General features: G+C 36.9%; 1 protein-coding gene across 4 annotated transcripts; it reads left to right on the plus strand.

Annotated features, from left to right (window-relative positions):
* Nucleotides 1-421: 421 nt before the first annotated feature.
* On the plus strand, nt 422-26,542 carry LOC124220077 (trehalase). Of its 4 annotated transcripts, XM_046628491.2 has the most exons (8): nt 422-809; nt 1,042-1,109; nt 16,343-16,703; nt 17,606-18,388; nt 18,656-18,792; nt 18,885-19,438; nt 19,739-19,989; nt 23,498-26,542. In XM_046628491.2, the coding sequence occupies exons 3-8, from the start codon at nt 16,558-16,560 to the stop codon at nt 23,640-23,642; spliced, it is 2,016 nt and encodes a 671-aa protein (XP_046484447.1). In that variant the 5' UTR covers nt 422-809; nt 1,042-1,109; nt 16,343-16,557; the 3' UTR covers nt 23,643-26,542. The 4 variants fall into 4 exon arrangements, with proteins under 4 accessions (XP_046484447.1, XP_046484448.1, XP_046484446.1 ...); XM_046628492.2 differs by lacking the exon at nt 422-809 and having other exon boundaries at nt 1,028-1,109; XM_046628490.2 differs by lacking the exons at nt 422-809; nt 1,042-1,109 and adding an exon at nt 14,755-15,108.

Raw genomic sequence — 26,542 nt, forward strand, 5'->3', positions numbered from 1 at the left:
TTCAGCCAAAAAACCAACGCTAATTTTCCGTTCGCAATCGTCGAACTATGTTCAAGGAAGACAAATACAGGCTTCGAGGATCTGACTTATTTCGGATTATTTGAATCATTCGAAAGTCAAATCAGTGCATCGGCGGTTTAACCGTCACATCTGCTCTTCCGACCAACTTCCGGTTCATCGGCACAAAGAAAGATTTTCAAAGGAAGCTGTTGCCCGAACGTCCTTGGTTCAGGGTACCGGAAAAGCGCAAAGAACGACGGGTGACGAGTAGAAACCGATTTGAATTGTCGCAGCTTTCATCGGTGCGCACCTCTGCGGTATAATTGCAGACTATAAAGTGCGAAAATTAAACGCATACATAACGCATTCGCCCCGATAGCCTTCCTGGTCAGTTTTTTCCTTCATCGCTGCAGTCGGCGCGCGAACGGAAGCTGACTGGTTGAGCACGGGAATTCCATCCTATTTCTACTTCGCGTAGTCGTTCGACCGTCGCGACGGTCGCCGTTTTCGCAAACTTTTCGCAAGCTTTGTTGAACGCTGATCGCGTCACGGGCGTAGGTATCAATCACGGTATGTGAATGACTGTCGTCGTCTGCGCGCACGCATTATTATCGTTAAGTCTGTAAATACTGTGCATCAAGGCGTCTGTATTACGCTCGCGCAGAGGGCTGATAACTGGCGGAGATAAATCACGGCTGAAATCCTTGATTCTGTACCAAACCGTCCTGCTATCGCGTTACTTTGAGGTTAAGTTCAGTGGTGATTTGCAATAAACGGCCTAATTTCAACTGCAGACCTAATATGAACAGGTGAGTTATGACTCTGTCAGAATTATAAATACCTGTTGCTTATCTATAACATTTGATTAGTATCATAAATCCCCGTTTCAGATACCTTGATTTTTTCGTCGCTCCTTCCTTTCCTCATTTCGCTACGCCAGTATAAATCGTTCTCAGCATTTCTTTCACTGTCCGTTCGGAAGTACCACAACAATAAACGCGTTATTAAGCTATTCGTTTGTTTTTTTTTCAAATTCTTCAGCTGAAGGATGACAATCAACTACGAAGTTGTCGCAGATCTCCGCACGTTTCATCAGCATCGAATTTCTTGTGAGTACATACATACCTACTTATGCATTATTTGATTTGAGTTTTAATTTTAACATCGGTGGCGCTACGTCTAGATACTTTTTTTCTATGGCCATGCATATTCATACATGCATCCATACGCATCTGTATTCAGATCATACTGTATCCATCGCGTTGCGACTTGCGGTTTCGGTGTACGCATTATAAGATACACACGCGCACGCCGCGGTTGCGGTGGAAAGCAAAGCTGGCAATTTTGCGGTGCATTATATTTTGCTGAATGTTCACGTGCTGATCGTGCTTATCTGGGAAGTAAAAAACTTCTTCACCACAACTTATACCGCGCGTATATTATAGGAATGCAATTTAAAAGGCCGAGGAGTTTCGGTCATCAATGGAACTTTTGAAGAGAGATTGTATATTTTCTTTTTCCAATAAGGCAATTTTTTTCACCAAGCTGACTCGGCAATGGTAATTTTTTTGTCGAGATTTATTCGTTATTCAAACATGTCCGTATAAATCTTGACACGAGCTGTACACCACGTTTCAATTGATTATCTGTCTCGCGTTAAAGTGAAGAAATAATAAATCCCTCAGACGAACTTGCGATACTGGCACACATAACGCTTGACGCTTCTCATTTGTCCAAGCGTAACAGATACCCAATCTTATCAGCAGTCGGCTGTCAACTCAGACGCATTGTCAGTACATTGTTTAACGAATAAATAAAATACAAAATCTTAGTTTGTACTTTGCACGCATGCTACGGGTGAATGACATGGTCATGACATTAGGGTAAATAATTCAATCATTTTCGATGGATGACGCAAGGCCACGTTCTCCAAAACCTGATATTCAGATCATTATCACTGTTATATTATCTGAAATTAAAACACCTGCGTGTATACAAGTTTTCCTTCTTTTCTCTATTCGAAGTCGAAGGTGAATTATGAAAAAGTTATACGCACGTTGCCTCTAATTGGTGTTTCGTAATTTGCATTTGAAATAGAACGAGTAAAATGAAAATGTGTGTGCCCCATGTACGAAGAGAGCAGTCGTTGACTTTTAAACTTACATCTATAGTCATCATCAATAATTTTTTATATTCAATTGTCTACATGTATAATACGTGTATGTTAACCTAGCATCTAATGAAAAGTGGTAAGGCATTGTGCCAGGAAATTTATTTTTCTTTGTCATTAACAAAGAACGGATACATGTATTGCGCAATAACCTTCTCTTCTCGTTTCCTCTTCTACGTCCTCCTGCTCTTCGTTATGTAATCGTGTAATTAATTACTTCTATGACTCGTCGCGCGGGTTGTTTTACACTATGTATATATGCATGTTCATATGTGTCACATCTACCTATTTTGCAAAACTTAGATGAAGACGGATTGTCAACCAATTTATTTCGAACGTTGAGATCTTTCGCGTCATGATCGTTGTCACGATTATGATCATTAGCGCGCGTGTTTTATTACGTCGGCATTACTTTCTCCCCTTACCTATGAATTTTGAAAATTCGTATTCTTTATTCACCTACAAACATAATACAGATTGTTTTTCTATTATGACGATGTCACGAGTACGAAAATTTAGGTACGTGCAATTAAAACTGTTTACTGCAGTATTTTCATTCAATTGCTAATTTCATTTACGTTTAGATTCTCGGCAATAATACGTGCACATTGTAAGAATTGATGAAAAATAATACCTGACCTGTTACTGTAAGGATTAAATACTGCGAATTTATTTTTTCAAGGGTGTATCGAAATCTCACTTATGACAATTTTCCGTCACCCTAGCAACGAAACATAAACGGTGAATCTATTCATTGATGTCGAATTGTGTGATAAAATTTGAAATTAATAAATGTTGTCGTGTCCAATAAATAAAGAAGATAATCGTAACCCTCGAACAAGCGTCAACGTAGACTTCTGTCGTCTACTGCATGTCTTCATCAATTTATTGTTGTTCATCGGCAATTATTTTATTTTTTTTCCACTCGGATTTTTTCCTATCAAGCATATCAGCTAAGCTGCAAGCACTTGTGTCTCTATCTCTATCTTCACAGTTTGACAAGAGTATTCAAGTGTTTGTCAAAGCCTAGGTGATACCAAAGATTCAATTCTGGTTTATAATTGAAGTGACATCATAAAAGATGATGAATATAAAAACACTTAGAAACAGTAATCATTTAGGATTTATAAGTGTGAATATAATCTGATCGTCGATATGGATGATCGACTCACAATTTGATCTTGTCATTATTGCATCAATTTTATCGATAGTAACAACGTCGATGACTGTGTAACCAACTGTTCCTGGAATTATTATACGTATTCATAAAAAAAGAAAATCGAGGTCAAGTCTACGGTGATTATTATAGATGATCAAGGAATTCGGCAATTATATTCAGTCAAGAATTGGCATATAGACGATCGGTTCGAACGGTGGCCCGCCTCGTAACATCCTGTTGCTGTGTAGTTGTAATTTGTTCATCCCGCTTTCAAAAGATAACAATACATGTATAACGTGCCATAGTCAACGTTAATTACCGTTGACTAGAGATATCAATACTCATTGTCAGGCGAACCTATGTCTATAATACAATATGATAATTGTCGCTAAAGTTATTTACCCATTGCTGTTCAACATTTCGAACGATGAGTAACATCGACAACGAAGTTTGACGGTAGGTATTTTTTGACAGAGCCGTACAAAAAGCATGGTTATTATAAGGACTTATCTGTACGCTGCAGTTCAATGAATTATATGTATATGCTTGTGCAAGTTCTCACTGCTTCTTAGATTTGGTGACAAGCATAAATATTTCAAAAAATTTTAAAACTGTCTTAAGAGTGATCTAGGTAGATAGATAGATAGATAGATAGATAGATAGATAGATAGATAGATAGATAGATAGATAGACAGATAGACAAATAGATAGATAGATAGATAGATAGATAGATAGATAGATAGATAGATACATAGACAGGTAGGTAGGTAGATGGATGGATAGATAGATAGATAGATTATATAGATAGACACTTGTAGATGTACAGACAGTATGGGTATACCTACCTACCTACCTAAAACGCTACATTCTGACATCAGACTCGCGCGTGATATAACAGCTGTAACATATGTGTGCATAGACGTAGGTCTGTGTTACGTAGTAGGTCAGGTATTGTTATTACTATTTCGATTACGAATTATCTAATGGCTCAGAAAATAAATTGTCGTATACGTAATGCAGTGCACTCTTGATATTTTCGTTCGAATTCGATTTTATTACGAGGTTGAAGTCAGTAAAGTTAATGTGATGAAACGTTCGGGAAAAATCATCGATTTGCAATTTCTAAATAATTTGGTAAAAAACTGGAAATATCAGTTTTCTATCATGGGAATTAGAAATGATTTTTTGAGGTAACAAGTTTACTTTTTATCATCGAGAAAACAAATTGGCTTGAACTGACTTTTTTGTACATTATATTTTTCTTCTCATCGAATTGAATTTGAACCGAATATTTTAGGTTTTAGTAACTTACTAGAACTGAGAAAATGGCAGGGAAAACTAGGTTCTAGGTCTTGGAAAATCTGAAAATGTCATGGAATTGTTTTCCCAACAATTTATGGCCACCTTGGTTACTGCCTCATTACGGCTTACTCAGTTTCAGACAATCTTAAAGATGCGGAAAAACTATTTTTCCTAAACATTCATTCTTACGCTAAAGCTATTAACTTTGACCTCATATTTTATTACTGTATTGTAGATAGCTTTTTAAATTTGTTCTTATTTTTCATCATAGTTATAGGCAGTATTTTACAGGTTATGCTGATGGATGAAAAAAAAAAAAATTTCGAAATTGTACTCTTATTTATGCTGATTGTTTTTTTCCCGTTTGAAGAATTATTACATCATAAATATCGGTTGTGTCACAAAATTGGGCGACCAAGAATGATCAACTTTTACCTGCCATCATCCATTTTTTGGTAACCAACTTCCCCCGTGATTTTACCCAAGTAGATAATTACCGTGTATCGTTGTTGACCTATTGGGTTAACAAAATCCTGGATTTTGTTCTATTCATCAGAGTTTTCATAAGTAGTAGAACTCGCGGTCACGTGATATATAAGAAAAAAAAAGAAAAATACTGCAGAAGATTTACACCATCGTTTTGTTATTATCATTCATTTATTTATGTATAATGTACAGACATGTTGAGCGTGTGCTGTGTCGGGCGTTCCACAAAGAGGCGATTTTTAGTCGTTAAAAAGATGCACGTGTTTATATCGTGGTCAAAAGTATGAGGGGAAAGAAAAAGTTTGACAAGGTTGAAGTTAGTAACGTTATCGTAACGTAACACTAGGGGAAAAATCACTATTATTTTAATTTTACAATGATTTTTCAGGAACTAAGATTTCAAAATGTGAGCGTGATTTGCTTTATTACGGTTTACTGAATTTTTAGACAATTCCAAAATGGCGCAATAACGGTTTTTCTTCGGTATGAATCGTTACGACAACGTTACTAACTTCAGTACGATAAAATTCGTTGTTTTCAAAATCCAGCGCCAATTTTAAACAGATCATAGGTTCGTGCATACGTATAATACACGTAATTCAGGTTATGTCCAGATGTTTAGTCTCGCAATCTGCAATTATGTAGTATACTTACAGCACTTGAAATTATTTGAAGCAAAATAATCGTGATGTCAATATGTGAATATACCTGATTGCCCCAATTACCCTTAATCGTAGGCAATTTTTTATTTCAATATGTTATTTCTCGATTGACAATTAAATATTAATTTACGTACACGCACCTAATTATCGTACTCACCATATGTGTGCTTCATTTGTTAGTTTTTTTCACACCTGAAGTCACAAATGCCTGCAAATGTCTAGACTTATCTTTCGTAATATCCGTATAAATTTCGCCTGTATTAAGTTCTTGAAATTTCAACAGTCCTTGGATAATACCTAATAATTGTTCTGCGATATCTTTGGGTATTTTATATTTTTACAAACGTTTTCTCTTCAACTAGTGTTAATATTATCTACACCAGTAAAAATTATCATTTATTGTATACTTGTATCCACAAATCGAAACAATTAAAGAGTTGATGATAAAAAAAAAAAAAATAACGACAAAATATACAGATAACATTCCATCCCTTTGTTCCATAGCTTCGATGAAAAGTTCGCCCTACATATACATATACACATACACGATTAAATTTTCATTAGAGCTAATTGTTGTGGTAATAATGTATTAAAATAGAGTAGTGAGGCTAACACGTGCAGTAGACGACGTTTTGTCTAGGTTAAATTAGTTGTACAAATACTAATGGCATTTGTGAAAAAGAAGTGATAGATTATTAACCCATATAGTATTAAAAGATAATGACGATACTAATTACAGGTGTACCAACCCATTGTAGTACATACATGAATACAACATACATACCTTCGTCTCTTTTTACCTATAAGGATATACACGGATGTCGTTGTATATGTATGTATGAATGAAATACATTTGTTACACATGTACGTCACAAACTTACGACCTTGTGCAAGGCTGGAATTTATTACCAACTGAGAATACGTTCGAAGGTTCGGTTTATTGTACGATGGTTTTTTTCTTGCTTTGAAATAAAGAAACCCGGCAACGGTCCTTCAAAAATTCGATCGTTATATGTGTATGCGAAAAGAAGATAGCAATGCATCATCGTGTGCTTTACGTAAATACCTATCTATGTAAAATTCAAAGCTCGGCCTAAAGTCCTTCTGACGTATGTTCGCTCATAACTCGAGAATAACCGAACCGATTTTGATTCTAATTTGTTATCTGGATAGCTACAACGCCTGGTCAGATTTAAGGCTACATGTAGTAATAATGGTTTTTATCACTTAAATTTTAGATCTCTAAGCGTAACCGATCTTCTTCATAAAATTTCTGCTGCTTAGATTTTTTTGAAAAAATACGATCTCGTGTTTTTCTTTTTTTTTCTGTAAAAAAATCTGTTCCTTAAAAATTTGAGATCAATTTCTGGACATATTTTCAGTACCAGCCAGAAAAAACAGTCTTTGTCGCATACAAATTTTTGGGATTTTTGATAATGAGGAAGAAAAAAAAAAAAAAAAATACAAATATTGAACGATTACATCGAAAAGCAGAAAACGTTTCAGAAAATGGGATCTCATAATTTCTACAGTCTGAAAATTTCGGATGCTAACGAAGAATGCCGAACTTTTCGATGGAATTGTTGGAATTATTTTTTGTTTGCAAAAGTCTCAAAGAAGCTGTTTTTGTAACGACAATACGTGTTTCTTTGGATGCTGCTAGAAGACTGTTTGAAAATAGAATTCACACATCGAAATGTGAAACTTTTTCTTTCACGAAGAAATACCATGTGTCATATTTATTTTCCGACCACAGCAAATGGTTGAAATTCGAAGTCAAAAATTTGACGGAAATATAATAAGAGGTGTGAAATTTGAGAGATGTTCATTTCTTAGTAGACCCGATAACGTATCAAAGTAGCAGTTAAACTGAAAGTTTGTCACCTGATCGCTTTAATCTATAATTGGCAGAATCGCGCATATATACGAATTGGTGGGGTATACTATTTGACAATTTCATAAAAAAAAATCTCTACAATTCTACGAAATTCTTTACCTTCTCCTCAGCTGGGTCGACTCATTCCTGTTGCAATTTTTTATTATTATACACGATTGGCAAAAATCCAAACAAATAATAGACGGAAAGAAAAAAGAAAGATAGAAACAAATCTACAACTTTCGAGGACTGTTAACTTTTCACAGATATACGTATTTTTTCCTTGAGTAAAAATAAAAGGATAGAAATAGAGAGATAAATGAGATAAGAACTGTGACATAATATATTGACCTAATGTTGTAAAAAATTTATGTGCCGTACAATCTATATATGGAAATAAGTGTATGAATTTCGACACAAACCTGAAGATTATGACCACTCGACCCGAAAATGCGCAACAGAGTTTCTTTCGGTTGTTCATTCGTGTTTGTAGTAATTGACGAATGAGTGGGTGTAGAAATGTAGAGTAACTAGAAAACAAAATGATCGCTAATATGGAATTTTGAAAAACGTGAAAATATGCCTCACAGAATTATTATATACACAATTCTATATATAAATAGAATCATCAAGATTGTGTTTTTACACTTTCTACACTTTGACTTTTCTATTTTTTATTTTCTATATTTCGATTTTTAACACATTTAAATAGCATAAAGTAGATCCTGGCGACATTCAAACTTTCGATATTCCGATCCTGCTCATAAATTTTCACCCCCACGATTATCAAATTTGAACAGTTTCTTGCAGCTGGTTTTTATCGCAGAATCAATAAATAAACCATTGGAGCATGCATGTATTCCCGGTCTCTGTGTAACAAACGTCGACGACCTACGTGAAGTCCGGCACACCGCCTCTTTTATCCTCGGCACCCGTCGTCAGTCGAGTGTTTGTTATACACGCGCCGGATGAAAGTTTACACGTATACGTACACTTTACAGCGTCACGAATACCCAGAATGCAGCCGATGCGACACGCGCGAGTAAATTGCGTGCTAAAACTCACGTGTCTCATCTGACGCAACTCATTTGCGGTCTCTGTGAATAAACTTGGATTTTTGTATGAATTATTTCCAACTAATACGCGTACATGTAACACACTTGTCCCCATATATTGGGGATGATAATTACGGGATACAGTTGCAGGGTCGCCACACACGTGAAAAATCTGAAAAACCTGAAAATATCAGGAAATTTCAAAAGGGTTCATGGAAAACCGGGAATTGGCAGGGAACTTTTATTTTCTGCGTGGAAATGATTTTTTGAGATAACAAATTTACTTTTTTACGCCGAGAAACAAAAAATTGGCAATTCGAATTGAATTTGAACCGAATACAGAGTTAATAAGAGTTGAGAACGATTTAGGTTTTAGTAACTTACTAGAACTGGGGAAAATGTCAAGGAAAACCTGGAAATATTGAGTTTTTTTTCTGTTTTGCTTAATTTTGATTGTCTGAAGCAAACGTTTGCTGACAAGAACAAATTCCCTAGAAAATCGACCGGTTGACAAGTGGCAGTCATTGAACTCTATTGGCAGCCAAACATAACCTCTTAATGCCTATTAATTGTGTATTCTGAAATTATCTGGCAACGTGGTGCGATTATACATGATATGTTTGGGAGTGCAGCTTCTTTCTTTAACAAAGTTTCTCTCGCGCTGAACTGGACTTAAGTAAGTTCGGTACCAACGGCGTCAAAATACCCTAGATCGGTGGTGATTAATTGTTGTGACGTTGAATCTGCCGGGGGAAAAGACGAGAGTGTTTTTTAAAAGCCGTGGTTGTGTACTAATATAATAAAAATAATTCCCTAACAATATAGGGATTTCTTAGAAAGTTGGTACAAAACTTACTTAAGAGCTTTGACCTCGGAAAAAGGGCCGTGTCGTGGAGTTCTAAGCACACCATGCATACTCACACCACGACTAGCAGCGCTGAAAACTCCCTAGGACAGAGGCAGAGCTACTCGCCAACTTGGCAGCGTAAAAGAGATAAAAGCAATTCTTGACAGCACTGGGACTTGATATCGGAACGCACCCTAAGAAGGGTCGGCTCGCGATGCAGACTTGATTCACTACGCATTGGTCACGCTGTTTATCATGCTAGTAACATTGTTACGAAGTTGGCAGTTACGCGTATAAACCAGGCGAGTTGCAATCGTCGAGCAGGTCCTTTCACGAGAACCTCTCGGTATAAGGATTCTTGCACTTCAAATCATATTTTCAAAATATTTCCAAGTCTGCTTATTACACAAACTCCCGACGATAATATTTTTTCCGAATTCAAATCCATTTCAACTTCATTCTGAAAATACCGTTGAATTGTACATTCAATACATAATTGCTGGTTCGGGCTTTATTACCACGTATGTACGTACAAAATGAACGTTTACATTATTATATATAATAATAGTGATACAAAAAGCCAAGTTTGATTTTCATATAAAAAACAATTTTTTTACTCGACACTTTGCGAGCCTTTTGTGCGAAATGTATTTTTTATTACTATCATTTTGTTTTACTCGCAACAAAACCGTTTCACGGCCAACTATATGGTATTAGCTCGACAAATAGGCTATACTCGTATATGCGGAGAACGGAAGAAGACGAGCGCGCACATTTTAGTAGGTCGTCTAAAGACAATTGCATTCTCATTTTATAGGCCATTGCAGGTGTTAACTTGTTTGAATAATAATAAAAATACATCTACAAATGTACACGCATAGGCGCCCATAAAATTCTATGTACAAAACCCGCGTGCACTTCGAAGACTTCCTGCATGTCGTATGTGTGCGCGAATCGGTATTGCCACTGCACACGTATCTATAATATGCATTTTTACGGTCGCTTGCAGGTTTCAAGGACAGTGTTGAATTATCTACTCCATATCCCTCCCGTAATAACACCCGGGTGATTAAGCCGGGGTTTTACGATCTTCAAATAGGTATTTACGTTGCAGTCTAAAAGTTTAATAAGACGACAGCGTTAGTTTACTATATCAACTTTTGCGCTAATGCCGCACTCATATTGCTAATTTTTCTCATACTCGTCGTAATTACATATCTATATGTAAACTAATTTTCCGGGTGAAGTTTCAGGATTTTGTACATATGATGCATTGAACTTACAATTAGTATATAAGTGACGAAAAATTATTCAAAATGCAACGTGTGTATACTGATAGTATTTTGCATTCAAACTAAAGGCAGTATGGCGTGAAAAAAATTGCAAGATATGAATGCAGGTTTTATTTGTTATTATAATAACGCGCTCCTACAAAAGTAATGGTATATTTTTCTATTAAGAACGTTTATTTATCTTCTTTTAATACTGCTCGTTTGATTTTTCCCGCCATTTGGCGCCACTGGTTGTCTGGATTCTCGCTAGAGCGAAAGAGACACGATTTTTAGATTTCGAAAACCTGTTTGGGGAACGCGAAAAATAGATGTCAAAAGCAATATGCCTTCTGTGTAAAGTTCAGTTCATTTGTTCGAATTTGCCAAAAAAGAAAAAATTGCATGCTGAGCCAATAATTGATAATCAGACAGAGAAGGTGGCTTATCGCGAAAAAACATCAAGCCTATAATTACGTTAGCGTGTCAGAAAGATATAGAACGAAGGATTGGTAAAAAGAAATTCTTGGGATAACGGATGCTGGTATGGTTGAAGGTCACCTTGAACACAGCGGCAGCTTTTAACGAATAAAGAATCTTATATTTATGCACTGGGACTTACAGTGATGAACGAATCGTCGGAGACATCGTGCTAATGAGTATATGAAAAGATTCCTTGTAATCTGAAAATTTATTTCATATTTCGGAAATATATATATATATGATAAAAAAAAAATGACACCATACATTTTCGTTGTAACTTTTGGGGGTATTGAATTGGTTCCACGACTCGATGAATATTGGAGCATGGAGATTGGATCAGCAGCAAAACTGACACATTTTGGTTGTAATCGTGAAATTGACGTGGGTCTGACGGGATAAATCTATTCAAGCGGCATTCCACGTATCTTGTTAAGAGCGATACTGATTTTAATTTGAAAACCGAGTGGGTACAGTCAGAAGTCCAAAGAGCGATGGTTCCGTCAGCCGGTCACGTGGCCAAATCCCGGAGCTGGATCAATAAAGATATTTTATCCCGCCGAAAAAAAATAATAAAAAAAAAAAACTTCCCTAAGGTTAATTAGGGGATTATCCTGGTGTAACGGTTCGAAAAATAGCTGATATTCGATGGTAAAAATACGCTAATGAATCTGATGTTTTTTTATGTGAAATCAAAGCACTCATGAAGAACAGTAAATAAATTTTTAAACGTTTATTTATTTGTTTATTTTTTTTTTGAATTTATTTTACAAGGTTGAAAGTGACTTCGAAAAAATAGGATTCTCCACGGTAAGCACGGTGGTGGCCGTAAAAATACTATTATTAATATTACAATGTATTTGCGACGCGGTTCAACTGACGCAAACATTAATATTCGCCCTGTAGATAATTTACTATAGAAAAAATACCCTAATTTTTCTTTATCATATGCAATTCTAACTAAATCGCAGGATTGCACAGTCAGTATAGAAAATCTTGATTTCTACCTATAATATAACATCTGCTTGTTTATCAACGGCCAACGGATTTAAAAATCTTTACACGAAAAGAGATACTCGTGAGTCTTCAATATGTTATTTTTTTCTTTCACTGCGGACTTATTCATTTGATTATAATCAATATAAAAAAAACTGAATATTTATCACCTTTTAATCGGCCGGTACAATTCGGTTAATGAGATTTGCAGTTATCGTTATGGTAAAAACTTATCGAGCTACACTTATAAACAATATATATTATACTGTGCATGGGCTTTTTATTCGATATGGATAACACTAGGGTAGGATGATAAGTGTTACATATCATATATCCATGTAAGAGTTATGTCATGTGATATGTTGTATTAGAGAATATCATGTCATACCCGCTTATTCGCAAGACTCAAGAGCTGTTTTTACGCTGGAAAATATCTTTCCGCTATAAAATGGTACAGAAATGTTGTAATTAAAACGATAAAAAAAAAAAAATAACTTCCTTCTGTTATCTTCCAACGGGTTCTTTTTCCCGCGTTGCGGATAATATTACATTAGGTATAATATGTGAGTAATACGATAATATGCTGTGCACGTAATTTATGTTTTTCCAAGAGGTGTATAAAATAATTGCTTGTACTGTATATACATCGTCGAATTTACATGAAAATAAACGGCGTGAAGTCATTTTATTATTTTAAATCGATAGTTATTTATACGAAAAAAACTGCAGTAATAATCCGTGAATAAAATCCCGTATCATAAACAACGACGATCAAAAAAGTGAAATCGCGCAAGCGTTCACTCGATGCATGCATGGGATATATATTTCACATTGTACTTGCGAAACATTCGTTCAATTCGCAATTTAAAAACACGTGTTTCAGTATATTCTTCTTCACCCCGATGATTAGTTTTTTTTTTTTTTCTCCCTACTATATCCCCCTCACATACAAAAGAAGCGATTTAATGTACATAAATAAATTTATCAGACACTGCACGCATTATCGTCGATATCGTCCAGATACTGATAAACTCTTACGCACCTATACGGTATATTGCATATTATTGGTCAATTATAGAAGTTTGACGTAACGTTTTCATTGTCACGTTATACATGATATGCAAACACATAGAGAAAGAGAGAGAGAGAGAGAGAGAGAGAGAGAGAGAGAGAGAGAGACTTGTCAGTCTATTGGTAGGAGCGGCAAAAGCTTAAGCGAATATCAGTAACATTCCACTCACGATCAACGGATCACAATCAGCATTGATCGACGTTAAAAACCGCTCGTTTTGCCGCACGTGTTTATACGAATTGCTGCCTGATGTGGTACGTATATGTATATAATAATTAATAAGAAAGAGCAATAAAAATGTGCGTGCGTTACGTATTTAACAGTAATATGCGCTTTTGTTTGTTAGCGTTTCTCTACATATGTGCTGTTCAGCCGAACATTATGTTCTTAAACAGGCATCGCGCACGCGTCAGAGCCATGCGAAAGAAAATTCAACAATTGATACAATACACCGACATTATCTGCTTGGATCGTATAATATTATACATGTATGAAAAGGCATAATTGTTTCGTTACGTTGTACTACATGAGGTTAAAGTGATTGACCCTCTGATCAATACAGCGAATCAGAAGATTCCTCTCGAGGCGAGGACGTCGGCTTCTCCGAAGGGGCTTATATTATCAGGCTGAAGTTTGTAGCTTTATTGTAATGATGGATATTTAGAAAAAGTCGTTACTTTGCAACTTTGGGAACACTTGAAATTTACCTAACCGTTAATACGGCATCAACTAATTCAGACTTTGTAAGTGCAACTTCTTCAGTTATTCTAAAGGCGCGAGGTAGTAATCTTTTGTTTCAACCTTTCGATACGTTAACGTTGATAACTCAAACCTCGTCTTAAATTAGGGAAATCGAGAGTATATATTGTAACAGACTAGCTGTTTGAGCAGCTGTTATTCTCCGTCATATTTACCGAAAGTCGAAAATTTCAAGGCGGCATTCTTTTCGTTTGTCTTTTCATTTTCACAGAACATTTTCGCGAATATATCGTACCTGTAAGCCATGGGTATAATGATTATCCTTGCGTAATGTACTGTAATAACGATCTCACGATGAACTGGCAAATTGTGGCGAAACCGAGTGGCTAAGTATTACAGCTATATCTATCGCTAAGGAAGAAGGTATAGAAAAAAAAAAGAATGAAAAAAAACCGCAAGACAAAAAACCGCGCACATTCCTGTTACGCATTTGTAGGTATGTACTATACCAAGAAGAAGGAGACACCGACATTGCCGAGAAGTGCTGTTAGAAACGCGATTAAACCGCAACCAATCGGACAGTTTCGTATTAGAGGCTTGGCCAATGATGGAGTCGCGTTCAGGGGGCTCGACTGCTGATGTAACCGTGAGGTTATTTTAAAAAGCAGTTCTCTCTGGCGGTAGAGAACCAGTCGTATATTCCTACCGACGCGAGACAGACTGCAACACTCGAGGCAGGAGAGCCATTCACTTTGTCCTCCGCGGTTCTTCGATCATAAAGCATTCTTTTAATAATTTCCCCGATTTTTTTTTAAATTCGGATCGGCTGTTCTTTTATTCCGACCTCTGGAAGATCGATCACGATCGAATATTCGCCGCACTTTTCATACCGTGAACCAAGGTACATGTCAATCAGGGATCAAAGCTGCTCTGTGTGTACCTGTAACTGAATATCTTATCGTCGATTAAGTACGATAGTTTTGTTGAAGCGAGGGAGGAGTGCAATAAGTTTCTGAACACCACTGGACGGTATCAGGTATGGTAGATTTTTTTTCGCCATTTGTTTACATCATCATGGTCATCAATCACTTATCCACATCACGTTTCTTCGTGGAATCAGTTTCGTTGCATTCCGCGACCTTTGTCTTTCGTCACGTCTACGTGTTATAAATCTCCCCGATAAAAATTTTACAATACACATATATGCACGGTGAAACGGCGCAAAGTCGTTATCTGCTCGTTTGCAAAACGCGATAGTCGGGTGTTTATTGGACTCGTTAAAACCTGACGAACGGATTTCGGAAGGCGAATCCATGGCGCGTAGTGTTTGAACAACTCTGTAATCTGCGATAGGTATGTCAGAACTGATATGACGATCGTTGTTACTTGGAATTCCGTTTTCGAATATTGAGCGATTGTTCAATGTCATCGTAAGTGCGAAAGGGAATGCGCGGTTAGCGAATTCGGTGCGCGGTATTAATTTGCCAAGGACACTTGGTCGGATCGAGATCGGCGGGGTCCAGCATCGACGGAGAAAGAAATGTTCCTATTTTCGCTGGCCAAAGTCGTTCTCGAACGAACACGCGACTGTTATAAACGGTTTGTCATTCCTCCAGTCGAGACGTTCGTTCGGCACAACAACGGTTTGTCCGCTCGCACCTGCCTTGGCGATTTAATTTTTGTGGCAAAATGGAAAGATCGTTATGATTACCAAGTAACTTATGAGTTTAAGGGTGACTTGGCACGTGCACGGTAAAATAGTGAAGACTATTTTTAAGTAGGGTGATGTTGCGTCAAAACGCGTCGTCTCTCGTGTCTTGTGACTTGTGCTACTCGTTTAAAACGACGCGAATAGATCCGCCACACACCCGTTTAGAGAACACGCTATCTCTCACGGTCAGACGTTATTCCGCCAATGAAATTTCACAGTTGTTGCACTTTCGACCGATGTCTCTATTAACATGAATGCTGAAACTTTACTTTCAAACATTTTCGCACGGCTTCGCGATATACTCTCGTGGCTCGAACAACGAATCGAAAGCAACTAGCCGCCACTGTTGGACCGTTGACCGAGCGCGAGACGCCGAAAGATTCAGGGAAAGTTATGGGTACCAAAACATGATCCCAACAGGATCGGAACCTGGTTGACCCAATCGGTCGAGTCACTTCTCAACGGTATTGTGTGAATTCGACCGTCGAATTGCCGAGCTGTGTCCGAACAATTGTGAGTCTGTTTTAGGTGGGTTTTTTTTTTGCTTTTATGATGGTAGGAACAATGATGTCTTGCTTTTGGAGCTGAGGCAGGAATCATTTAGGATTAGCGAGTTGGAGAAGAGGTGTAACAGGATCACTGAAAAGGTCGCCTGCGAAACTCCGGCGCACGTTTGTAACAAGAAGGAGAGCCTTAAGTCGTCGCCAAGGTCTTGGCCAATAGGAAATCGCCTCAGTGCCCTGAACTAACGAAGCCCTGAAGTTGAAGCGGAGTATGATGGTGCCGACAACTACACATTCGACTAATGTTCGGCTGCTGATAGTTAGCACGCTGCTTGCCGCAGCGGCGTTGATTGACGCTAAGAAGGCCAATCGCGACGACGACATCGAGGAATCAAGCCGCCCGCCTCCATGTGACAGGTAAGTGGCGTCACGTGACACCGTAATTTATCGTAAGGGTTATGCGAAAGACTTGATCGTTTTCAATGTCAGCAACATCGCACGTTACCGGCACTATCGGTAGTATCGGTACCTGCCTTTCCGTTTTCATTTGTTTCAACTTCCATCCTCGCAATATAAACGAGTCAATGTGCGAAGTAAACTCGCTCCCATGCAGCAGCGCGGGAATTCGCGCAGACAATGGAACGCTCGTTAACCGTCGATTCAAATTCCTCGAAAAACATTCGACGGTGCTTTAACAATCGAAGGTATGTGTGTCAGTGTCGCGCTCTTGGGCTTGTTCGTTGGTTCGTTCCTTCGTTCATTTTCGAATGCTGCACCAGTCTCGTTAGCTGGCATTAAGACGTTGAAAAACAAACTCTATGCTCGCAACACTACATACCCCACCTTCGAATCGTTCTATTTATAAACGCGTTCCATTTGACGTTTAAGTGTCTATAGCAACTGTCATTTCTCTTCAACGAGGGCTCGCGCCTAGCGAAATGAGCTTGTGTCAGCTATATTCGGTCATTTCCTGTCTGCATCGAACGAACCCTCTTCGCACTGTTGCCCTGCCAACACCGGGCAACGTGTCTGTCGATACAGTCAAATCTTTTCTTACTTCTCGAAAGCGTCAATCACTTTACAAAATCTCACAAATTTTCGCAAGAATTTGTCAATTCGTTATTCAGAAGTTGAAAAATAACGAATTTGAATCTATTGTGCCACCCTAAAATCCAGTATAAATATTTCTGCCCAAAGACTAGACGCTTTTATACGCGCAAGTATGTTTGTTCTATTGAAAAGGACCTGTGCTTTTTCATACCTTTGTACATAAGCATAATACATATTTCCTTATAAAGATAATAACCCAATTATTTCAGTCCGATCTATTGTTATGGCGACATCTTGCACACCGTGCAAACGAATTCTATCTACACCGATTCGAAGACCTTCGTCGATATGAAGATGAGGAATCCTCAAAACAAGACACTGCTGTTGTTTGAGGAATTCATGAACAGCACCGGACACGCGCCGACGAAGACGGAGATCGAGGTGTTCGTCAACAACACGTTCGAGGCTGCGGGTTCGGAGTTCGAAGATTGGGATCCGTCAGACTGGACGGAGCATCCGAAGTTCCTCGACAACATTCTGGACCCTAATTTGAACAAGTTTGCCTCCAGTTTGAACGAGATATGGAAACTTTTGGGGCGAAAGATGAAGGACGAGGTGAAAGAGAACGAAGATCTTTACTCGATAATATACGTTCCCAACCCGGTAATTGTGCCCGGTGGAAGATTCCGAGAATTTTATTACTGGGACTCGTACTGGATCGTCAGGGGCCTGCTTCGTTCCGAAATGCACACTACCGTCAGGGGAATGCTATCGAATTTCGTCAGCGTAGTGGAAAGAATAGGCTTTATACCGAACGGCGGAAGAGTTTACTACAAGATGAGATCACAGCCACCGATGTTGATACCGATGGTCAAGGTTTACCTGGACGCTACCAATGACCTCGATTGGCTTACGGAAAACGTCTGGCTTTTGGAGAAGGAGTTTCAGTTCTGGATGAACAATCATACCGTGACATTTGAAAAGGATGGAGTATCCTACACTATGGCTCGATATTACGAGATTTCCTCCGGCCCGCGGCCCGAATCCTACAGGTAAACTGCTGCAGTCGGTAGTTATAACTATTACAGATAACTCTGAAATGTGGGAAATCATTCAAAATCCCATCTATTATTGGTACGACAGCTCGCGTCGCGCGTTTTGGACATTTCTAGCGACAAGTTAAAATTGTGTTTTCTGAATGCAGAGTTTTAGATTGTTTTTCAGTATCAACCATCTGCAGTTGAGCGTACCCTGCTTTGAACGATTCCGCGTGGGCAATAGAGTCTGTCCTTAATCGTGTTTTTTTTTCATTTACTCAGAGAGGATTACGAATCTGCTCAATATTTTCGTACGGATGCGGAGAAAAATCTGTTCTACAGAGAATTGAAAGCCGGAGCTGAGTCCGGCTGGGATTTCTCCAGCCGTTGGTTTATCTCCGAAAGTTATACCAATAAAGGTCAGTAGGGAATTGTTTGTCCCCTCATACATTACGTACCAATCAGTTCATCGATTCGTTCATTGTACAATCATTATATTTCATTCTTGCAGGCAATCTAACAAGTATAAAAACGTCCCACATTATTCCCGTGTGTTTGAACTCGATATTATACGGCAACGCAGTTTTGCTATCCGAGTTCTATACACAAGTTGGTAACGCGACGAAAGCCGCAGAATACGCGAGTATCGCTGAACAGTGGCAAAAGGCTGTGACGGCTGTTTTGTGGCACGATGAAGTCGGCGCATGGCTCGACTACGACTTCGTTAATGAGGTGAAACGTGACTACTTTTACCCCACGAACATCGCACCCTTCTGGACCCATTGTTACGACCCTGCGAACCGCGAAAATCACGTGGCCAAAATTTTGAAGTACCTGGAAAAGAGCCAGATCATGATTCACCTGGGAGGCATTCCCGCTACGCTGGAGCATTCCGGTGAACAATGGGACTACCCGAATGCCTGGGCGCCGTTGCAGTGGATCATGATCAGAGCTTTGAACAACACCGAGGACCCTTGGGCGCAAAGATTAGCCTACGAAATCAGCCAGAGATGGGTGCGAACCAACTGGTTGGCGTTCAACGAAACCGGCTACATGTTTGAGAAGGTAAGAGATGGGCGAACTCGGTCCCGAAAAAGCCCAAACGTAGCTGCATGATGGTGAAAACACTCCGAACCGATCTTCAAGTCCCACCTCGCGACTTTACGTAGCTCTGTACTCTAAACGAAATATTATTCATAGACGAGGCAAGTTCTAGCGATTTCCCAGTCACCTGCATGACAAGAAAATGTCCTCGTAGCGAATTACTACGCGGTTACTCGACCGTGAATAGCAGAGAAACAAGTTTATCGCTTGCTACGGCCCGACGCCATTTTGAAAATCTTTTCACCGCGCCACTTGTTGCAGTATGACGCAACCGTCGCAGGGGGTCACGGAGGCGGGGGCGAATACGAGGTCCAGCTGGGTTTTGGGTGGTCAAATGGCGCCGCTATGGAGTTGATGTATAGGTACGGGGACAAACTCACAGCCGAGGATTACTTCACTCCGAATGACGTTTCGAGTTCCGCTTTCGAACAGCAGGTTGTCGTATCGTCTACCGGTCAGCTACTCACAGGAATTCTAGTGCTTATCATATCGTTAGCAACAGGATTCATAGGGTGAGGTAGGTAGAAACGGTGGTCTCGTCTTCGGCATTCAAAAAACCTCGAGCTTGATAACATGAATATTTTTGGTTTTCTGTTTCAGAATTTCATCTGGTATAACCGTCCTTGTATACACAAGTCTAGATAAATCATAACTGCAAAGTATCGAGGGCAGGTTTAGTCTATCTCTCGATACCATCGACAAATTTTGATATGCATAGATAATCACTAATACATAACTATAGACAATAATATAACTCTGACAACAAAAGTCAGGTAAGGGTAGCGGATGGTGAATAATTTACTCTTTGTAGCAAACCATTTGAGCCTGCGCTGCATCAGCGCTAAAATTCCTGTCAGTCTAAATTAACAAGAATTTAGTCACTCCAGTGTTGAACTGTGCCAATAATTATACCGTGTCCATTAACCATAAATTAATTAGCAGGATAAAAGCGAAAATGCAACATGTGATTTAATCCTCTGCTGTAAATTGACGTGCAACCTCTTCCAATTTCTCATAGGCATTTAACGGTAACCGTTTCTGAATGAACTAGAAGTTACTAATTGGAACAGGTAAATTGAAAATTCGTAGCAGGGATTCGTATTCGTACAAAGTATGGTAGATATTATATTTGTATATATATATATATATACACACACACACACATGCGCTCACACACATCTATATATATGCATATGCATATGGGTGTTTATCACGCGAATCATCAGTACACTTATTGCCGGCTTTTAAATTATTGCTTATTGAAGAGCGAGTCAATTTATACCTCTGCTGTTACGTAACTCTATATAAGTACGTATGCTTACTCCACGTATTACTTGACGTATACATATACAATTAACTGCTTAACTTACATATTTGCCGAAGCATGATTACTTTTATTATACAGAAGGAAGTACGAAACAGACTTCGTGGAGCGTCGTGAGATTTTTTTTGTCCTCGCTGCAAATATGTATGAGATCCATAATTTGCATGGTGGGTTTGTTGGTATTCCAATCTCTTTACCTCTGGCAAAACTGTTTATATTAATCGAATCCGCTTAATATTAATTATAAAATGTCCAAGGTAGATATCCTAACGATATACCTCGTGGTTAATTAATATTAATAACCAATTTTTGGGGGATTTCAGTCACGATTGAAAACAAAATTATATGCAGATTAAAAAAAAGAATATTTCTAATCTTTGAGGGCATAAATTGAATCAAGCGCGTCATTAGAGCATTTATTTTGCAAAGTTTTCGTGAAACGTATTAATACCTTTCATGTTATATGATACAATCAATGGTTCAAAGCTTTATTAATAACAGCATAATATTTTCTCGGTGCCTCTTTACCAACTATTCCAGTCAAAAAATTACATTTTATACATAGCCCTGTGAATTTTGAGAACATTTTAAGTCTTATTACGATTTACATGTCTTGATGCATAATTTATTTCGTGACATCCGACATACCTTTAAATACCTCCAAGTATGTTTATACATATACATATATTTTTTTCCAAACTACGAAAAGCTGTTTTTTTTTTTTGAATCTTTTATTTCATTATTCTAAACTTAATTCACGTGCGTCACATTTTGATTGCTCTTTACGTTATTAAAGTTTAGAATAACAGCATGTGGCGTTATTAACATAATGAATTTTGTCATAAGAATTTAGTACTTATTGCTTATACCAGTGAAAATATTACATATGTATATACATATATATTTGTACAAATCGTCCACAATTCGTACAAATAATACAAATAACCAAAAGTTCAAAGAATAAGGGCGTCGGCTGATTAGGATGAGAATTATTTTATTTAGTAATATTTGGCATTCCGATTAACGCTTGCTTTACGCATGTATCTAACTATACGAACTCGATAGATTGTGAATGTAAGCTTACGATGAAAACAAAGACAACTAGATTATTGCTTATGCATGTAAAAAACTTCGCCGGATATACTTGCTTCGTAACCCAAGCCTTAACATACGTAAAAAAAAAAGTAATATTAGAATCATATTAATTTTATTAAGAATACTTGAGCAAACTTTTTATGAAACATCAGTAATAATATTAATCGTAAAAATACCAATTTTAATTTTACTAATGATAATAACTGTAGTCTTAAGGATACGTATATGTGTATATTTTCTTCTCCCTATTTTTCTGTCAAATTTTCCGTACATACCTATTTATTTTATTCTTAAACAGAAAATCTTCTCCTCTCTTTCACTGGGACAATACGGTAGCATATTGCATGTTTCTAGTTTAAATATTATCAATTCAAGTTGTATTCATTTTTTAATTTCGTAGCGAGATGTGCAAATCTCAAATTTTACTACCTGTACGATAATTAATGAATATCCAACACCGCAGGTTGTGAATTATCTGAGATATTAATGTACATATATATACCATGTGAAATAGAGTATAGTTAGAAATTAAATTAACTTATTGGGACTAATACGTCCTGCTATAGTAAATGCATGGCCGATGGATTGTCTGTGTTCTTGTTAGTTTCAGTAAAGAAATCACAAAAAAAAGTATATTCAGCCTAGTAAAGTAGTATAATACGTATCTTCTTCCTTTTACTTTACAAATAAATCTCTTTGTCGCACTTATGAAATAGAAGACAATGCATGCTCCTTTTCCCTGACCCTATTATCGATATATAGACCTTGAAACTCCCTGTCGTGAAAAGTAATAAAATAATAGAGAAATTAATTCACTCCTTACAAACCATTCCTCATTAATTATACTCTCGTTATTGTGTTGTTCTGTAGTGACGTAGTTCTGTCTTGAATCGACTAATGATTGGATATTTACTTGTGTTAGTAGATTAGTTATCCTTGGAATTTTTTGTTTCCCGAATTTATTGGTTGAATAATCCATTGCATGAAAAACTTTTTCAGTAGCAGATCAATCTTTACATTCTCACATCAGGACTGACTATGTCTTTTTTTTTTAGTGTATCGTCATTATTAGAATATATCTATTCTCGTTATTACAATTTTTTTCAATTGAAACAAAAAAGAATTTTTTAAAATCATGAAGTGATAAATTAATCCAAGTGAGAATTGTTCGAAGGAGACAAAGGTGTATAAATAATATCGATGATGCTTGAAATTTTTTTCATTATAATTTTCCGTGATTCGATTTGAAAGAGAAAAATAATGCGAATGAAAAAATCTCTTGAGACATCACGAGAAAAAAATAATCATTGGCACAGTTGTTTTCCATGTGGAGGGGAAAAAAAGAAAAAAAAACTGACCTATACGTAGAAAATAAGAGAAACTCTCGATGAGATCATCGCTTACAGCTGACGAAAAATGAAAGGATAAAATAAGCCAATTCAGATTAGATTAGATTAGGTCGGATTAGTGGCAAAGTACGTACATCGTTTTGTTTGTAGCTGCGCAGGCATTTGACGCCTTGTCTATAGTTTAACGACGGCCTGTAATTTGTCAGGCACAAGTGTCGGGGGTTTAATTTACGTTTGTTGTTTCAATTTCAGTATGGTGGTGTACAAGAGCCGGAATTATTATGCTCCTGCACCGTCGACGATGACGAACAAGAAGGGGACTAACCCAGCGACGAGCGGAAGCCTTTACAGGAAACGTGTCGCCTACACGGAGCTCAAGGATCTAAACTACGATTGATAAATGCTCAAAGATTAGGAAGACATTTTTAAAGCGGGTCTGATCGTGTTTGGACTAGTATTTCTTTATCTATAAAACGAGTGAGGTTCGACTTTTACAAACATTATGGAATCCTCAGCGATGGTCATCCGTCGTCAGAAGTTATCGGATAATATTTATACATACGCTTCCGTAAGTTTAAGTATAGATATTCGTCATGTTTGTTCCTTTGCTCAGACGTGAAAGTCCACCGCTCTTAGTAGGAATTCTGTAGATTATATAGCTATGAAAATAGCACCAATTAGTGACCAGTTATGCAAATACAAGAGCAACGTTATTTTGTACATGTAAGTTCTTTGACACGGATATAATTTACTCAGAAAATAACTGGTCCTAATCAACCTTGGAGCTCGAATGTGTTTCTATGAAGGAAAAAAAAATAATAATGAAGTGCCTAAAAGTCGTACGCAGTTACGATAGAACTACTCCCTAGCTATTTCATTTCATGTATATGTATCATGTATATTTCTCAAACTTGTGCGATATCTTTTAGCTAATTTTCTTGGCACAATTCTCATCTTATTCCCTTTCTCCTGTGTCTTACATCAGTTTAGGTTATCTTATCGTTAGACGTAAAAACGATTTTTAAAAAAATTGACGCGATGAAAGTGAATTAAGGCAACTGCAACGGCCGAGCAGAATTTATGTACCATATATTTGCACGTAAGATCAGCCTTTTGAGAACGTTCGTTACAATATTTTCAAATGGGCATTAGGATGTAATAAAATATTATAATAGTCCAGGATAATAGAAAATATGTTTGAATTTCAACGATCTAGAAATATTTAGTTCAAAAATTGCTAAGTAGTCTAATTGTAAGTATATGATAATTGTACAAATTCATCCTGCGTATGATTATGTTTCGTCAGTAAATGTATCTAGATTCTGATGAGCGAGCGATTTGCACAAGACAAGCATTTCAACTAGTTCCTTTGGCGACCGACTTTGTGCAAAGATATTTTGATCCTCATTCGTTTCAGCCTGTAGCGTGTAACGTGTATTGAGATCTGGGGCAGCGTTTTGCAAACTCGTAATATGTAAATATTACACAGCGATGATCAAAGATAATATTTACGAATATTATATACTTTGGTTTACGTTACCGAGTGTGAACATTTGGTCTGTACTTATATCTTGACCGTATGGAAATGGCAGAGATCAGTATTGTCAAATTTTAACTTGAGATCGCAAAGTACAATGTTTAATAAAGGAAAATTATAGATGGATCAAAATCCTAGCACCGGCTTGTCGATAGCTAGACCAGTTGGAAATGCTTACACCTATTCGCAGGATAGCTATAAAAATTGAGAAAAAAATTTCGATAATTTATGAATATTCGATTCAAAATTCAATGAAAAGGTAAACTGTAGCTAATGCATTAATCTCCAATTCTCTTTCGTCACTCTTCGCGTTCAAGTCATTCTGTGAAGGACAACGTAGCCCAGATCAATTTTGGCCTTACTATTTTCCACGTGATGTTATAGTAATTCGATTAAAATCAGATCATCTAACTTCGACCAGTGATTAAACGTGTATATGGATCATCGACGAAAGAAAACCATAAAAGATAATGTATGATATTCTATGAAGCAAATTTGACGAAATTAGGAAAGTAAATAAACAAAATTTGAAAATGATTAAACAAATAAATAGAAGTGTAAATAAGTGAATGACTAAGAGGCCATGACATTGGATTTTAAAATGGTAACAAGTATGCGTGTATAATGTTTTTTGTGTTCGCTTATCATCATATTTGAATAACGGCACGGTATATTGGAACTGGAACTATAACTTAAATATATAATTATTATAATAAATACTCAATTAACTCATCCCACCGAGGGATGTGTGTATAATCTGCAGTATAATGGCCGACTAGATATAGGTATGAGAGTTTAGATTGTTATTTTATAATGTGAGGATTCCTGTGTATTATATATATATATATATATAATATATATATATATATATATACATATGCATACATAATGATGTAATATATATATATATATATTGTACACATGTATATTATTGTGTATGGGGAAATAGCGATGGCTTGACATTGTGATCAATTATTAGGTTTCATCACATGGTATACAATTTATTGTTACTGTCTGTATAGTATCAGTATCAGAAGCTTGCACATGCAATTCAGGGTAAAATTGATACAGGATATTTCACAATACACTTTCTCTTCGACATGGTGAATACGCACAAAGCAAAACGGTCATATTTCCCCACTGTTTGCTAATCAATTATCAGGAATACACCCAGTCGAGGAAAGTTATTTGAAACATAAATTGCAAAGCTTCTTTTGTTTTTTTTTGTTGTTTTGTCTGCAATAGCAGAATATTTCAGTATTTTGATATACATGTATAGGTTGGATGTTGACCGTGTGAAGTTTATACATACAATGATTCATATAACTTATATTTTCCATTGATTTGCATGTACTTGATCATTTGTTTGTTCAACACCATCAATAGTGAGATAAAATTTTAAAAAACACCGGATTTTTTCCTTGTCTCCTTCTTCAATATTAATTGAAACAGTTTTTATTGAAATTTTTAACCAAAATGTCTGTATATTCAGCTTCGACGACTATTATTTCTACAATACGATTACTTTTTTTATTTACTGCTGGAATAAATATCAATTAAAAAAAAAAGAAAAAGAAAAACAGACACAAACGGAACTAAATAAAATCAAATCATGCATCAAATCACTGTACATACAAATAAGTAAATTGCAAATTAAAAGGAGGATAATACGAAAAATGAAATAAAACGTGGAATAAACTGCGTATGTGTAATGTATTAAAGTGATGACTAAATTATTAATAAATGTATTTTATTTTTAA

Source organism: Neodiprion pinetum, chromosome 5 (genome assembly GCF_021155775.2).
Source record: "Neodiprion pinetum isolate iyNeoPine1 chromosome 5, iyNeoPine1.2, whole genome shotgun sequence".
Classification (NCBI taxonomy): Eukaryota; Metazoa; Arthropoda; class Insecta; order Hymenoptera; family Diprionidae; genus Neodiprion; species Neodiprion pinetum.

Coding starts and splice junctions, on each gene's coding strand:
- LOC124220077 (XM_046628491.2), top strand. CDS start 16,558: ATGATGGTGCCGACAACTACACATTCGACTAATGTTCGGCTGCTGATA. Junction 19,439..19,738: donor CCGGCTACATGTTTGAGAAG/GTAAGAGATGGG, acceptor CACTTGTTGCAG/TATGACGCAACCGTCGCAGG. Junction 19,990..23,497: donor TTAGCAACAGGATTCATAGG/GTGAGGTAGGTA, acceptor TTTCAATTTCAG/TATGGTGGTGTACAAGAGCC.